This window comes from Anopheles darlingi, chromosome 2 (assembly GCF_943734745.1).
Source record: "Anopheles darlingi chromosome 2, idAnoDarlMG_H_01, whole genome shotgun sequence".
In the NCBI taxonomy this organism is placed as follows: domain Eukaryota; kingdom Metazoa; phylum Arthropoda; class Insecta; order Diptera; family Culicidae; genus Anopheles; species Anopheles darlingi.
Genome location: NC_064874.1, coordinates 80,523,557 through 80,536,056, shown reverse-complemented (window position 1 = coordinate 80,536,056; position 12,500 = coordinate 80,523,557). Strand labels below are relative to the sequence as shown.

Sequence of the window (12,500 nt, the reverse complement as noted above, 5' to 3'; positions counted from 1 at the left end):
ATGGGGCAGACAACCCTCTTAAAAGAAAGGAAAGTAGGCAAAGCGAAGAACAAAATGTGCTGTTGCGTGAAGTGGATCGTAGTAGCGTTTGTATGCTGTTATGCTGAAGGATGGAATGCTTCCATCAACCGAACTCAGGCTACCAATTACCTTCGCTACTAGAGCAGTGCTAGCAAACTTATCAACCAGCCGTCGAGCGGCAAGGCAGAAGAAGAAATCCTCTCAGGGTGCAGCAATCCTAGCCACTTAGCACAACCTTACAGCTAAGATACTAAAACTTAAGGTACTCCGATACAATGTACAGCGTAAAATGCAAAACAAAGCATCTGGCTTCGCCGTTTCAGCCGCCACATGAACCTATACCTAGGGCATAGTGTGATTAGCCGCTCCGGTATTTAGTTATGTATCGCACCTGCAGACACCACTCGGAACGATCGGCTAGCAACCGAGATGATGAGTCGGATCATAGTTTACGTTGAAGTAAATATAGCAACCTAGGTGAACAAGCCAACCATCAACCACAGTGCAACAGAAAACGGGTAACAATTATAATTCTGTAAGCTTAGGTCTACAACACAGTTTATGTTAAAGTGTTTCCATAATTGCTTTCTACCATGGAGCGAAGATTACCGACACAACTGTATAGCAACTAACTCCCATATTCGCTTATTCGAAAGACTTCTTCTGAAAGGGCGCAAAAGCAGACAAGAAAAATGGATGAAGATCATAAATTGCGAATTTGAAGATGACGTCTCTCGATCGCAAGTAGTGGGGAATTCTTTTTCATACGGCGAATAAAATCAAAGCGCACTTGAAATAGTTACTAAAAGGCGCTCGAAACATTTACCACATGCAATTTGAAACGCCAATCGAATGCCGCATTGAACGAATGATTGCGATCGTACAAACGATGCCACATTTCAAGTAGAAATCGTTTGAAATATGTAAATACAGTACTTGATCGCCTTTAGGTAAATGTTAAGAATAACTTCCAAATTGTGAAAAAGAGTGAAGCCGGACGATAGAATCTCATCACAATCTCACGCTAGCCAGACTAGTGTCGTCTGAGTGATACCGAATTGCTGAATGTTACATAGTGCGCGAATTATACTAGCGTTGATTCAGAAAATGGTCTTCATACTTCAATTTTGGTTAGAATTATGACTTAGAAGCAAACCCTCTAGTTTTTCGTCTGCCTATGAGCTTCCAATTGAATTAGTAACCGCATTGGTATAGACTGGTTTTGAGTAAGTCTGGCAGCTATAGCTATGCGCAACACTCATTCAAGAAGAGTATTACAAACAAATCAAAATTACGGCTAATTTAACACATAAAAATGTTTCTTTCTCGAAATTCAATCTCAAAACGAGGGAAGGGTGTTATGTAATGAACGTTCGGAATGTACTTGAAGAGTTTTACAAAGCTAAAAAATGTAAAAGAGCAAATACACCCGCACGGTTAGGATATGGTGTTAAAGGTTCAACTATGTTGGTTCTTAGGGATTTTTTTTTGTATTTTACTCCTTCATCGGTTTTGTGCACCTCGTACATTTTTATTATGTATTTATATCCGTGTAGAGTTTTGAAAATGAAAACAGTGTGGAAAATCACAAAACGTGAAATACACGTTAGAACAAAATTCGGCTTAGGGAACGCGCTAGAACTAAAGTAATTTCAGATGCAGAACGAGAATAACAAAACTGATAATTAAGTTCGAGAATGAAAATGTATAAAACAATAAATATCAAATCTATTGCTGTATCAATACCTTTATGATGAGTAATTTAAACAAAATTAGAGAAATGGTACATTAACAAACAGTTGGAATGCTGAATTACTAGATGAAAAAAGAAGCTAACAGATATAACGCCGCATAAAGTGTAAAAAGCAAAGCGGCCAGCGTTTGACGAGGAAATTTTCACTGAGAAAGAACGTTTAACAGAACCTTCAGAAAATGAAGTGATAGCAATATAGAGACAAAAGAGAAAGAGAAAAAGTAAGAGAGAGAGAGAGAGAGAGAGAGAGAGAGAGAGAGAGTAAAAATTACTATTTTTAAACAAAAACTCTCAGACACAACAGTAGCGAAAATGGTGCAAGATGTGTAAAGCTATGCATAGTGTTTAAGCAATCGTTGGAAAAGTCGTAGCACTGTAGATGAGTTCGCTTTGTGCGAGGTGGAGTTTTTTTTTTTTTATTGAGCGAACAAACTAACCGCTAAGACTAGCTAAGAAAAAGGACTAGCAAAACAAAACAATGACAATTCTCGAATGAAATCAGTCATGTTCAAGCACACCTCAACATTTAAAGTAGAAGCAGTAAGGGCGATAATCTTGCAAAATCGATCACGCCTGTGATCACGATGGGGTATGATGGGCAACGCAGAGAATTAAAGGATTTTGTTGTGTTTTGTTTTGTCTCACTAGCACGTAACCACTATACGAACTTTGTTCATATTTTTAAGTTTTTTTATACACTTTTTAAGATATAATTTTGCCCGGCGAAAATATATTTAAAAATTATGAATCTTTCGTTTTCGTTGTTTTTTTCACCTTTCTTTAACATGATTTTAGAACTGCGATTCCTCTATTGATCTTATCGAACGATTTTTAGCTAATAATGTGAGGCGTGCCTTGTTTCGATTGGAGCTTAATGGGGTCCTTTTACAAATGGACGTATTTCCAAAATCGCAGGATCCGATCGCACCAGGTTAGACAAATGATGAACCGAAACGGCAATAGTTTCGGGAACATCCGATATGCAGAGATTACAGAACAGCACAAGAGCAACATTCACTTACACAAGTTCCTAAAGAGTGGCAGTTATTCGACAGTAAACATAGAGTTTAGATGAAACAGGAGATCAAATCAGATATCGCAATTAACCAACGTAGCGTAATACTAGTTCAAAGTTACACTAATGCAGTAAAACCATTACTTTCGCAGTAGTTTGACTAGAGTTTACAAAATGTTTTCCATAGTAAGCATTTACATTCTGCTGGCACCCGCCGCTATGGCAAACTAGTCACCCCAGCCCATCACAGGCATCAAAGAATCATCAAAGAAAAGAAAGTTAATCTTTGTTTAGAAAAAAAATCATACTTGCCATGAAAAGAATTAGAGACGGGAAAGTAACATGCGATAGTTACCTAGCATGCTGCATATGCCCGTGTAATGTATTCAAACAGACAATAATGATGATATGAGAGCAACAAATCCCATAACCATTAATTCTTGGACGAAAGGCCCAAGATCACTCTGATGAAACAGAAGCATAACCATATGTTTAACGGAGAGCCTTTCATTGGAGCAACCTTACGTTACGTTTTCCTTTAAAGCTATCCGTAATCGAACAGTGAGTACAATGCTGCTCAGAAAATGTAAACCATATGTACATTGTTGTCTTTCTATCAGAAAAATGAAGATTGAAAGATATTTGATAGCAAAATACACCACTTGAAACGGATAAGGATTTTCTTTTGCAGAGCAATTGTCTTCATTGCAAATAGGGGACAAAAATTGTAGAAAATCTATAACGTTCTCGCAGTAAATGCAAAAAACGAGCGTAAATTTAGATAAGCATGAGTGTGTATCCGTATGTATATTCGGCATGAGAATTTGAAAACAACAACATCGCCTCCGAATAATTGTTAAATTAGAAAATTACACTGAAGATCAGGAGATTTGCTGCACAAGGTACAACTGAACGCAGTCTTATTGTCCCCAAAAAGGACAATCTAGCGGCTTACGAACCGATGTTTCATAGTTACCGCTTTCTGATCAAAATGCAAAATGCCGCAATAGATATCGTTGGAACATTCCACCGCACCATTCATCAGCTTTGCAGGAACAAAATGGCATCTCATCGCGATAAGGACAACTGGTACAAATCCATTTTGTAGAACTTTTAATAACATAAATATGAGGGCAAAAGAAGAAACATAACTTTCCCTTGAAACATACAAAGAAAATGCCGCTTTTTGTTTTCAAGAGCATCATACAAGTCGCTAGCAGAAACTAAATCGGGGAGCAAAGTGTTGTTTTTTACTTTTTGGGTTTGCCTGCTGTTATCGTGAATCCTTATAGCTTCCCGTGTAACTGCTTCGCGTATCGGAACAAGCTAACATAAGTAAGACACTATTATTACTTAAACAAATTTATCTTTAAAAGCCCTCAGTATGATAAGTATGATTCAAATAAAGTGAAATAAAAAATCCAAAAAAAACCTCCATAGTTGTCGGTTTCTTTTACCTTAAATCTTGGGAGCTCCATCCTGCTGCACATTCGGTCACATTCGAAACGAACTCCTGTTTTTCTTTCTCAATATTTTCTACGCACTTCACATTCCTTCTCATCCAACAATTAATCGTCGCTGCGTCGAAAACCATTACAGGTATCACAATCAAAACGGCTTCATGGCGTCCACTGATTTTAATTTTGTTACTCAATTATCAGACACATTTATTTGATGAACACTTTTCGGAAATCTACACTTTTTCATTCGCTCCAGATTTCGTAAAAAATATCGACTTTTCAGACATCATCATGCCACTTCCGCAACCAATGGTTGCTACGATTCCTACTGAAAAAGTGTTCCTCACTTCTCAGATGTTGTTCCATGGCACCCGTGAAAGTCTGCTGTATGCCGTAGAGCCTTCTTTGCTTACGATAAAACTTTTCTTTACAAAACAATTTTTTTTTGTTAAACTGTGTTAAATTCAAAAACCACTTTCCCGCCAAGCGAAACGGCAATACGATGTTTCCGAAGGATCGCAATCCATTACCGAAGGGAGAATTACTCATTTGTTTACCTCACGGCGGCCACAAATTTGTTTGCAAACTCCGATAAAATCGAATTGGATCGTGTGTTAACAAAATGTTTCGTAACGTGACTGCTCCTGCACTAGCCTCGCGCTTGTTCATCTCCATCAACCATCCCCGGATAGCGCCGCTCACCATTCCGCTTGCCTCGTTCTCCAACCACGCCCCCAGCATCGCCCAAATTCCGATTGCCGCTCGCGTCGACCGTGGCCAAGGCGACCGTAACCGAAGGAACTATCAGGACAAGCGGGGCGTTACGCCTTTACGTTTCCTAGTGGCCAGTTCCTTCCTTTCGTGGTTCTCCAAGAAATCCGACGACGAATCGCCCGAGAGTCAGCTGATCACCATCATCAAACGATCCATACTTTCGATACAGAAGGAAGAGTACCAGAAGGCGGAACAGATGCTTCATTTAGCACTGAAGATGGCCCAGGACCTGCAGAGCAAAGACGGTGTCACGTACATCTACGACATTATGGCAAATCTTGCGATGGAGGTGGGTGATTTCGCTAAGGCAGAGAAGCTCTTCGTTAACGTCATGCAGCGGCTCTTTGCGGACGGGTTCGTCGAGGATCATATCAAAATGTTGCACATCAGCTCGAAGATCGCTCATCTAGCACAGCTGCAGGGTCACTTTGATAAGGCGGCACAGGGATTCGAATGGACACTGGCAAAGCTGGAGGAACAGCTAAAACAAATCAGTGACGAAAATGTGCGCGAACTTCGCGAACTTTGGGGCATCACAAAGAACTGGTACGCACAGCTGCTGATGGAAGGGAAACGGTTCGCCGAGGCTAAGACGGCATTCCAGCAAGCGTATGAGGCGTATACTGAAGTCCACGGGAAGCTAACGGAGGAAGGATTAACTATACTAAACAACCTGAGCGTAGCATGCTCGAATGTACGTCCAGTGTGGTTTATCATTTCCAAAGATCACTTACCTTCATCATGAATCTCTTGTTTCTTCCATCTCTAGCTGGAAGACTATGCTTCAGCAGAACGATTTCTCAAGGAAGCGATAGCACTGGCCGCTCAAATACCCGATCTCTCCGAGGCTGGTGTGTACAAGGCTAACCTGGGGCTGCTGTACCTGCAGCAGGGACTGCTCCGACAGGCATCGGAGTTTTGTACGTTCGCTTGGCGTTATGGCAAACAACACAAGCACGAGGAAACTGTGATACAGGCCAACTATTGTCTGGAGCAGATCAAGGCCATGCAAAAGTAATCGTTGGGACGATCCACAACACGTGAACCTTCTGAAGGTTCTGAAGTAGACGATGATCAAACCCTTGCACCCCATCTAGCGTTAAAAAGTGACACTATCTATAAGGAGCCATAGAAGCCCATGCTGTTTATATGTTTGTAAGTCTATATTAAAGTGAAACTGTTCGTTTAATGAATACCTAAAGACGGTCACTGCAAACAGACAAACACACCTACGCAGATACAGCTCCGAATCTACAGCAAATCCTCCAGCTCGGCCATAAACTGTTTGTAGGCATCGTCCTTTGTTGGTTTCGCTGCATCCGCTGCCACCGTTCGAGGATCGTGCTGATCGTGTGCGGGACGCACCGGTGGCTTCGCTTTCCGTACCTCGTGTTCCTTCTTGGCCCGCAGCGCAGTCGGTACGAACCTCGTGACGTCCGCGCTGAGATTGCGAATCTGTGGTTTGGCCGAGATGGTGGCACTCTTGGGATCCTTCTGTAGCTGCATTTGCTGCTGGTGTAACTGCATGTTGCGTTGCTGCTGGATGTGCTTTGGTGGAGGTCCGGCCGGTGGGCCCGGTGGCATACGAATGCCTGGCATGCGTGGCGGAAGTCCGGGAGGTGGACCACCGGGTATACCGGGGCGTCCGGGCATACGCAAACCTGGCATACCGGGAAGGCCCGGTCGAAGTGGTGGTGGTCGTAGCATGAGCGGTGGTTGTAACGGTGCCGGCGCTGGCATTGGGATCGACGTAGGCATGGGCAGGAATTTCATGGCTGCATCCGGGGCCGGGTTGGGCAACGGTGGTGCGGTGTTTGTGGGTGGTACCGGAATCGAAGTAAACGGTGGAGGCGCCCCTTCCAGCAGCTGTTCCTTCTTCTTCTGAACACTCTCCATTTCCTTCATAAAATCATCAATATTCTGGCCGGACAAGGCCAACATCTTTTGCTGAACTGTGTTGGGTTGCTTGGATGCCGCAGCCGTCGCCCCTGCTCCCGATCGATCCGTACCATCCGCCGAATCGTCTGTATTATCCCGTGATCCATCACCGTCGTCGTAAAATTTGACACTCTTTTGCATCTCCGCATGGAACCGATCCAGCTCGTAGTCCAACTCGGGCATACTGAATAGATCGGGCGGTGGACCAGGTGGACAGCCGGGAATATCGTCATCATCATCCACGGGTTCTGAAGGTTCGATCGGATTTTCGACCGGCTTCTTCAGTATCACCGGCGGTGGCACACTTTTGATCGGTGGCGCAATACTGGGCAGACTCGGTGGCATCGGTATTCGCGGGATCGAGAGCGGTGTCGGTGTTTCCGTGGCCGACGGAAGCGGAATATCGTCCACCTGCACCTGTTCCGCGTGCCTCACACTTTCGTAGTACTGAATGCGCTTGTTGCGGCGCTTTTCGTAGTCCACCTCCTTGCGTTTTAAATCCGCCCACAGCTCCGGATCATCGGCCTGATACAGGCGCATAACCCGGTCCAGCGTTTCCTTCAGCTTCTTGCGTTTCTCCTTCAGCACCTTCTCGTTCAGCGGCGACGGCTGGTACACGTTGAACTCCATCTCGTCGATCTTCTCCATCTCTTCGATTAGCTGCGCCGGATCCTTGCCCTTCAGCACCGCGGCCCGCACCATTTGCCGTTGCTTTTTGTTCTTTTTCAGCTCCTTCTTTCGAGCCTCCTTCCGGGCCTGGTCCGTCGGGTTCATGTACTTACCACTCTTGGTGGTGTTTATGGATCGACGACCCATCTTGGTGGACAAGCCCTGTCGGCACCCGGATCAAGAACTAGGCAGATGATGCTGTAATTCCCGATTTTTCGGCAAACTTTTCTGCGGCCGATCGAAGAAGGAATCGAAAATCGTAAACACAACAAATCCGGCGCCTGTCAAACGAGCCCTCCGGGAACGGCACCTCAGTTCTGACTCGCGAACGCAGAGCTGTAAACACAAACTTCTATTCCTCTCTCGCGTGGCAGGAGAGAGTGAGAAAGGCTGCTCTCTCGCAGGAACTCGTTGGCATCCTTTTTTCTAATTTTCTGTTTCTTGTCGTGAGTTTTTGGTTCCGCCGTGCAAATAAACAGGTAAACAGAGCATTTTAACTTTACGAAGAATCACTAAGCCAGCATCCGACGCACAGCGATATCGATATCGTCCCTCCCAGAACAGCCGGTACAGCCGAGAGCGGAGATTGTGCGTGCATTGACAAAGAAGTCCACGAGTTCCAGAAGAGAGCAAAACCCCTTACCCCGCCGTGCAGCTGCGTTATCGATCAGAAGTAGATCGCCGAGTTGGCAGTGATTCTGGCGGAAGCGAGATAAAGCGCGCAAGGAATACAAAATGGATCACGCCAAACATCGGGGGTCCACGCGACCGGCAAAGATTCCGCTGAAGGAAGAATCGACCGCTTATCGAGCGCACATAGCGCTGGGACTTTTCCTCGTAATTATGCTGTTATCCTTCCCGACGCTTTGCGGAGCGCAGAGAGCGCATCATGATCATGATCACCATCATCATGATCATGACCACGATCATCATCATCATCATCATCACGAGCGACCCAGCTTTAAGTATTCCATGGAGGCTAACCAAGGTTTCGAGGAAAAGCCGGCGGTCGATCCACATCAGCATCATCATCATCATCACCATCATCACGAGGGAGAACACCACCATCATGATCATGGTGAGGACGGCCATGATCATCACCATCATCATCATCAAGCGAAACCTGCCGCGAAGGAACCAAGAGGTAAGCCACGGTTCAAAGAGCGATTTGTGCCCGAATGAACGTGAATTTTCCTAACCAATCTTTGGTCTTTCTCTTCCCGAAGATACCTTCTACATCTGGGTTCACTCGATCGGCTCAACGCTGCTGATCAGTGCGGCTCCCTTCTTTATCCTTTTCGCCATCCCGCTAGACAACACCGAGGAGATGCAGCCTCGATTAAAAACGCTGCTTGCGTTCGCTTCCGGTGGTCTGCTCGGAGACGCATTCCTGCATCTCATTCCGCACGCCATCCAGCCCCACTCGCATGACGATGGCCACGGACATGGACATAGCCATGGACACGGGCATGGTCACGGACATGGGGATGGTGAACACGAGCATGGCCATGATATGCGCGTTGGCCTTTGGGTGCTGGCAGGAATCATTGTGTTTTTGGCAGTGGAAAAAGCGGTTCGTCTGATCAAGAAGGATGGTGGACACGGCCATAGCCATGGTGGTGCGCAGAAAGCGGTCGCACCAAAGCCTGCTCCTATTGCATCCGACAAGAGCTCTTCTCCTCCTGGATCGCCATCTAAGGGCAGCAAGAAAGATAAGAAGAAGGACCAGAAGGCAGAACCCGTGGCGACCGCCAGCAAGTCGACTAAGGAAGAGGCCAAGGCTAAAGGAAAAGCCGTCCGGAAGGAACCGAAAAAGGAGGAAAAGATACAAATTGCCGGCTATCTTAACCTAGCCGCTGATTTTACGCACAATTTCACCGATGGCCTAGCGATCGGTGCATCCTATCTGGCCGGCAACAGCATCGGCATTGTGACTACGATCACAATTCTGCTGCACGAAGTGCCACACGAAATCGGCGATTTCGCCATCCTGATTAAATCAGGCTGCTCGAAGAAGAAGGCAATGCTGCTGCAGCTAACGACGGCCGTTGGTGCGCTTGCCGGTACGGTGCTGGCTCTGTTGGGTAGTGGCAGTGAGGCGGCCGAATCCTGGGTCCTACCATTCACCGCCGGCGGCTTCATCTACATCGCGACCGTTTCCGTCATTCCGGAGCTACTCGAGGAATCGACGAAGCTGTGGCAATCGTTAAAGGAAATCACGGCCTTGCTGGCCGGTGTCGGTATGATGGTAATTATCGCACAGTTCGAGTAGGACTCCATGGTCTGGTTGGGTCAGTTCGTCTCGTCCATCGCGCTCCTGAGTGGGCGTTCGTTGTCGTGTCCTGTGTGCATGCCTGTGTACCTTCCAACCACTTGTTCAGTGTTAGTTTTCCAACTTATTAGTTTAGTGCATACGTTTAAATGTAGACTCGTTCTTGAAGAGACCACATTCGTTACCCAGGAAACATATTTGTTATAATTTTTGCCATCGGAAACTTAATTTTGAAAATGGTCCTGTCGCCCAGTACGTTTGCCCAATTGATTGTGCCCGAAGGAGTTTCGTGCGATTCTTTAGTGATGGTCTTTTTTTCTTTCTGATTAATCATACCAGAACAAAAGATGAATAGAGCAATATTACTGATAATGTTAACAAGAATAAAAGAACAATAAGTGAGTACTGCTATAGGTCCATCTCAGTTCCTCTTTGTTTAACACTAAGAACTGCATTCTTTTTTAATGATTCCCTCGCGACAACGCACTTGGAGATCTTGTTCCGCACCACTAGTCTTATCGTAATGCTGTGGCAAGCAACGTGTTCCGTTTATGTCCGGTACCACGGAGAGCTGCATACCGACCACAGTGGACGCTGTATCAATCGTTTCTTTCTTTTCGATTGCGCTGTGCTGCCACTAAGTTCAATTCGTGCAAATAGTCACGCATTACTGATAACATTGACAACGACAATTAGCTATCTACGATTGCGCGAGCGGTGTGCGCCCTCACCTTTGTGTGTTAGGTGCCAGGAAGGTTGATTCAACGGCAATGCTGGCCATCAGCAACATGTGCGCCTGTGTTCTTGTGTAGAATTGTCGAGTGTTCCTTTTGTTCTGGGATAATTAGTTGCTCCTGTGTTCGTTCTGTAGTAGAAGTAGCGATCGGTGGTTGGTGCCGTTGTCCTGATGAGCGATCTACGCGACATTCATCCATTTCATTTTCATTTCTCCAGGGATATTGCCTTATGATTATAGAAGAAACGATTGAATCATGATCATTGTAAGACGCAGGATAATAGGATCTAGGCGCAGTTTTTGGCAAGGTTTTTAGCTTAACAATCATCATTCAAAGCGAAGCTCGGCTTGGCAACGATTTTAATGTTCAAAACGGAATCGTTATATGTATGGGTTTGTAAAGCGCTGATTGTAAAACAATGGCAGTGGCTGTTGATTGTTTAGAAAATAAATAAAATATATATAAATACTTATCTATAAGGCTTGGCACCTGTACATTGATTGTGAAGGAATCAACGATCACTTTTACTAAGTGACCATTGAGTGATATCCCGTTAGTTGCCAGATAATCGCCTTCGACTCCAAACTCCTCACGGCCGATCACTTTAAACGATATTGGCCACACTTTCCAACGCTCTCCATCTTAAACCACAACCTGCTTAAACAAGAACAAAATAACGATTTCGCGTTTTTCTTTGCGACCCAAAACGGCGTTTTTCAAATCTCGTAGGCGTGTTTTTCGTTTTCATCTTTTCGACTTGACCCTTGTAAACGCAGCACACTTTTGAATTTTCTGCAGCTGTCAAACTCACCGCTTTTTCAACCGCCGAATCGTTTGTGTTGGTAAAAGCAAAATGTTCAAGAAATAGTGAAAAATCGTGCCTATTTTCGTTGTTTTTCGTCTCTGTGCGTGTATCTTTCGTGCTTATAAGTCGCACACGTCGGCAAACAAAAAGAATCGTGCCAATAATCATGAATCCGCGACTCACAACACCAAAGAATCGTTTCGGAGCTGCTAGCTCTTCGCCAGCGGTGAAAACCCCAACTCCACGCTCGCTAATACGGCCGGCTGGATCCAAATTGGGACCCTCGCTGCTTGCCAAACGCTCCCTACTGAACACATCAAACTCCGATTCTCTGCCAGGATCACCCGCCCAACCACCGGCGGCCAAATCGGTATCCGCACGCATCGCTGCGATCACTGCGATGGGAGCGAAATCGAAATCATCCACGATGCTCAACAGCTGCTACACGCCATCGTCTTTGCATAAAGCGCCGCCTGTTTCGTCCCGAAGCGCTTGCAAAGAACCAGGAACGCCAAGTAATCTGCTGAAACGGGCAAGGGCCCGCGAAGACTTGATGAATGCCCGAACGCCCGAATGTTTTTCGCGTCTCTCGCGTCTCTCGCTCGAAAGTCCGCCAACGAGCGCTGATAGAATGCGGGCAAGTACGGGCGCACTTAATGAATCGCACCGAAGCACCAAGGAAAAGGACACAACGCAGGGAGAAATCAGCAATCTGACGGTAGCCATTCGCATCCGGCCCCTCTCCCCGAAAGAGTGCATCGATTCGGTGGCCAACATCGTGCGCGTCAACGGTAACGAGCTATCGGTTTATGCAGGCCCTACGGCCGACAATTTGGCCGGTCTGGAAAGTCGCTTCACGTACGATCATGTGCTGTGGTCGTGTAATGCAGAGGAGAAAGCGTACGTTGATCAGGCGGGTGTGTACAACTCCCTGGTCCATCCGCTTCTAGATCGAGCGTTCGAGGGTTACAATACTTGCCTGTTCGCTTACGGGCAGACGGGATCGGGCAAGAGCTATAGCATGATGGGCATCGATCTGGATGACAACTATGATGA

The 12,500-nt window shown here is 45.7% G+C and overlaps 4 protein-coding genes across 5 annotated transcripts in view; 3 read left to right on the top strand and 1 right to left on the bottom strand.

The window, feature by feature from the left end:
- Positions 1-4,801: 4,801 nt before the first annotated feature.
- On the top strand, positions 4,802-6,223 carry LOC125948399 (tetratricopeptide repeat protein 19 homolog, mitochondrial). The gene is made up of 2 exons (XM_049674385.1): positions 4,802-5,717; positions 5,793-6,223. Exons 1-2 carry the CDS (start codon positions 4,872-4,874, stop codon positions 6,039-6,041), a joined length of 1,095 nt encoding a protein of 364 aa, XP_049530342.1. The 5' UTR covers positions 4,802-4,871; the 3' UTR covers positions 6,042-6,223.
- Positions 6,168-7,902, bottom strand: LOC125948396 (WW domain-binding protein 11). The gene has a single exon (XM_049674381.1). The coding sequence runs from the start codon at positions 7,775-7,777 to the stop codon at positions 6,275-6,277; it is 1,503 nt and encodes a 500-aa protein (XP_049530338.1). The 5' UTR covers positions 7,778-7,902; the 3' UTR covers positions 6,168-6,274.
- Positions 7,903-8,004: 102 nt separating this feature from the next.
- On the top strand, positions 8,005-11,103 carry LOC125948397 (protein catecholamines up). 2 transcript variants are annotated; one of them, XM_049674383.1, is made up of 3 exons: positions 8,005-8,109; positions 8,166-8,774; positions 8,857-11,103. In XM_049674383.1, exons 2-3 carry the CDS (start codon positions 8,366-8,368, stop codon positions 9,900-9,902), a joined length of 1,455 nt encoding a protein of 484 aa, XP_049530340.1. In that variant the 5' UTR covers positions 8,005-8,109; positions 8,166-8,365; the 3' UTR covers positions 9,903-11,103. The 2 variants fall into 2 exon arrangements, with proteins under 2 accessions (XP_049530340.1, XP_049530339.1); XM_049674382.1 differs by lacking the exon at positions 8,005-8,109 and having other exon boundaries at positions 8,117-8,774.
- Positions 11,104-12,005: 902 nt separating this feature from the next.
- LOC125948392 (kinesin-like protein KIF14) overlaps positions 12,006-12,500 on the top strand; it is a 16,649-nt gene continuing 16,154 nt past the window's right edge. The window contains exon 1 of the mRNA XM_049674375.1: positions 12,006-12,500. This exon is cut by the window's right edge and continues 694 nt beyond it. Within this exon, the coding sequence (XP_049530332.1) occupies positions 12,076-12,500 (425 nt within the window). The 5' untranslated portion in view covers positions 12,006-12,075.

What these genes read in the sequence shown, in the direction of transcription:
- LOC125948399 (XM_049674385.1), top strand. Translation starts at nt 4,872, where the DNA reads ATGTTTCGTAACGTGACTGCTCCTGCACTAGCCTCGCGCTTGTTCATC. An exon ending in TGAGCGTAGCATGCTCGAAT is followed by an intron (nt 5,718 to 5,792) that starts GTACGTCCAGTG and finishes TTCCATCTCTAG; the next exon opens with CTGGAAGACTATGCTTCAGC.
- LOC125948396 (XM_049674381.1), bottom strand. Translation starts at nt 7,777, where the DNA reads ATGGGTCGTCGATCCATAAACACCACCAAGAGTGGTAAGTACATGAAC.
- LOC125948397 (XM_049674383.1), top strand. Translation starts at nt 8,366, where the DNA reads ATGGATCACGCCAAACATCGGGGGTCCACGCGACCGGCAAAGATTCCG. An exon ending in TGCCGCGAAGGAACCAAGAG is followed by an intron (nt 8,775 to 8,856) that starts GTAAGCCACGGT and finishes CTCTTCCCGAAG; the next exon opens with ATACCTTCTACATCTGGGTT.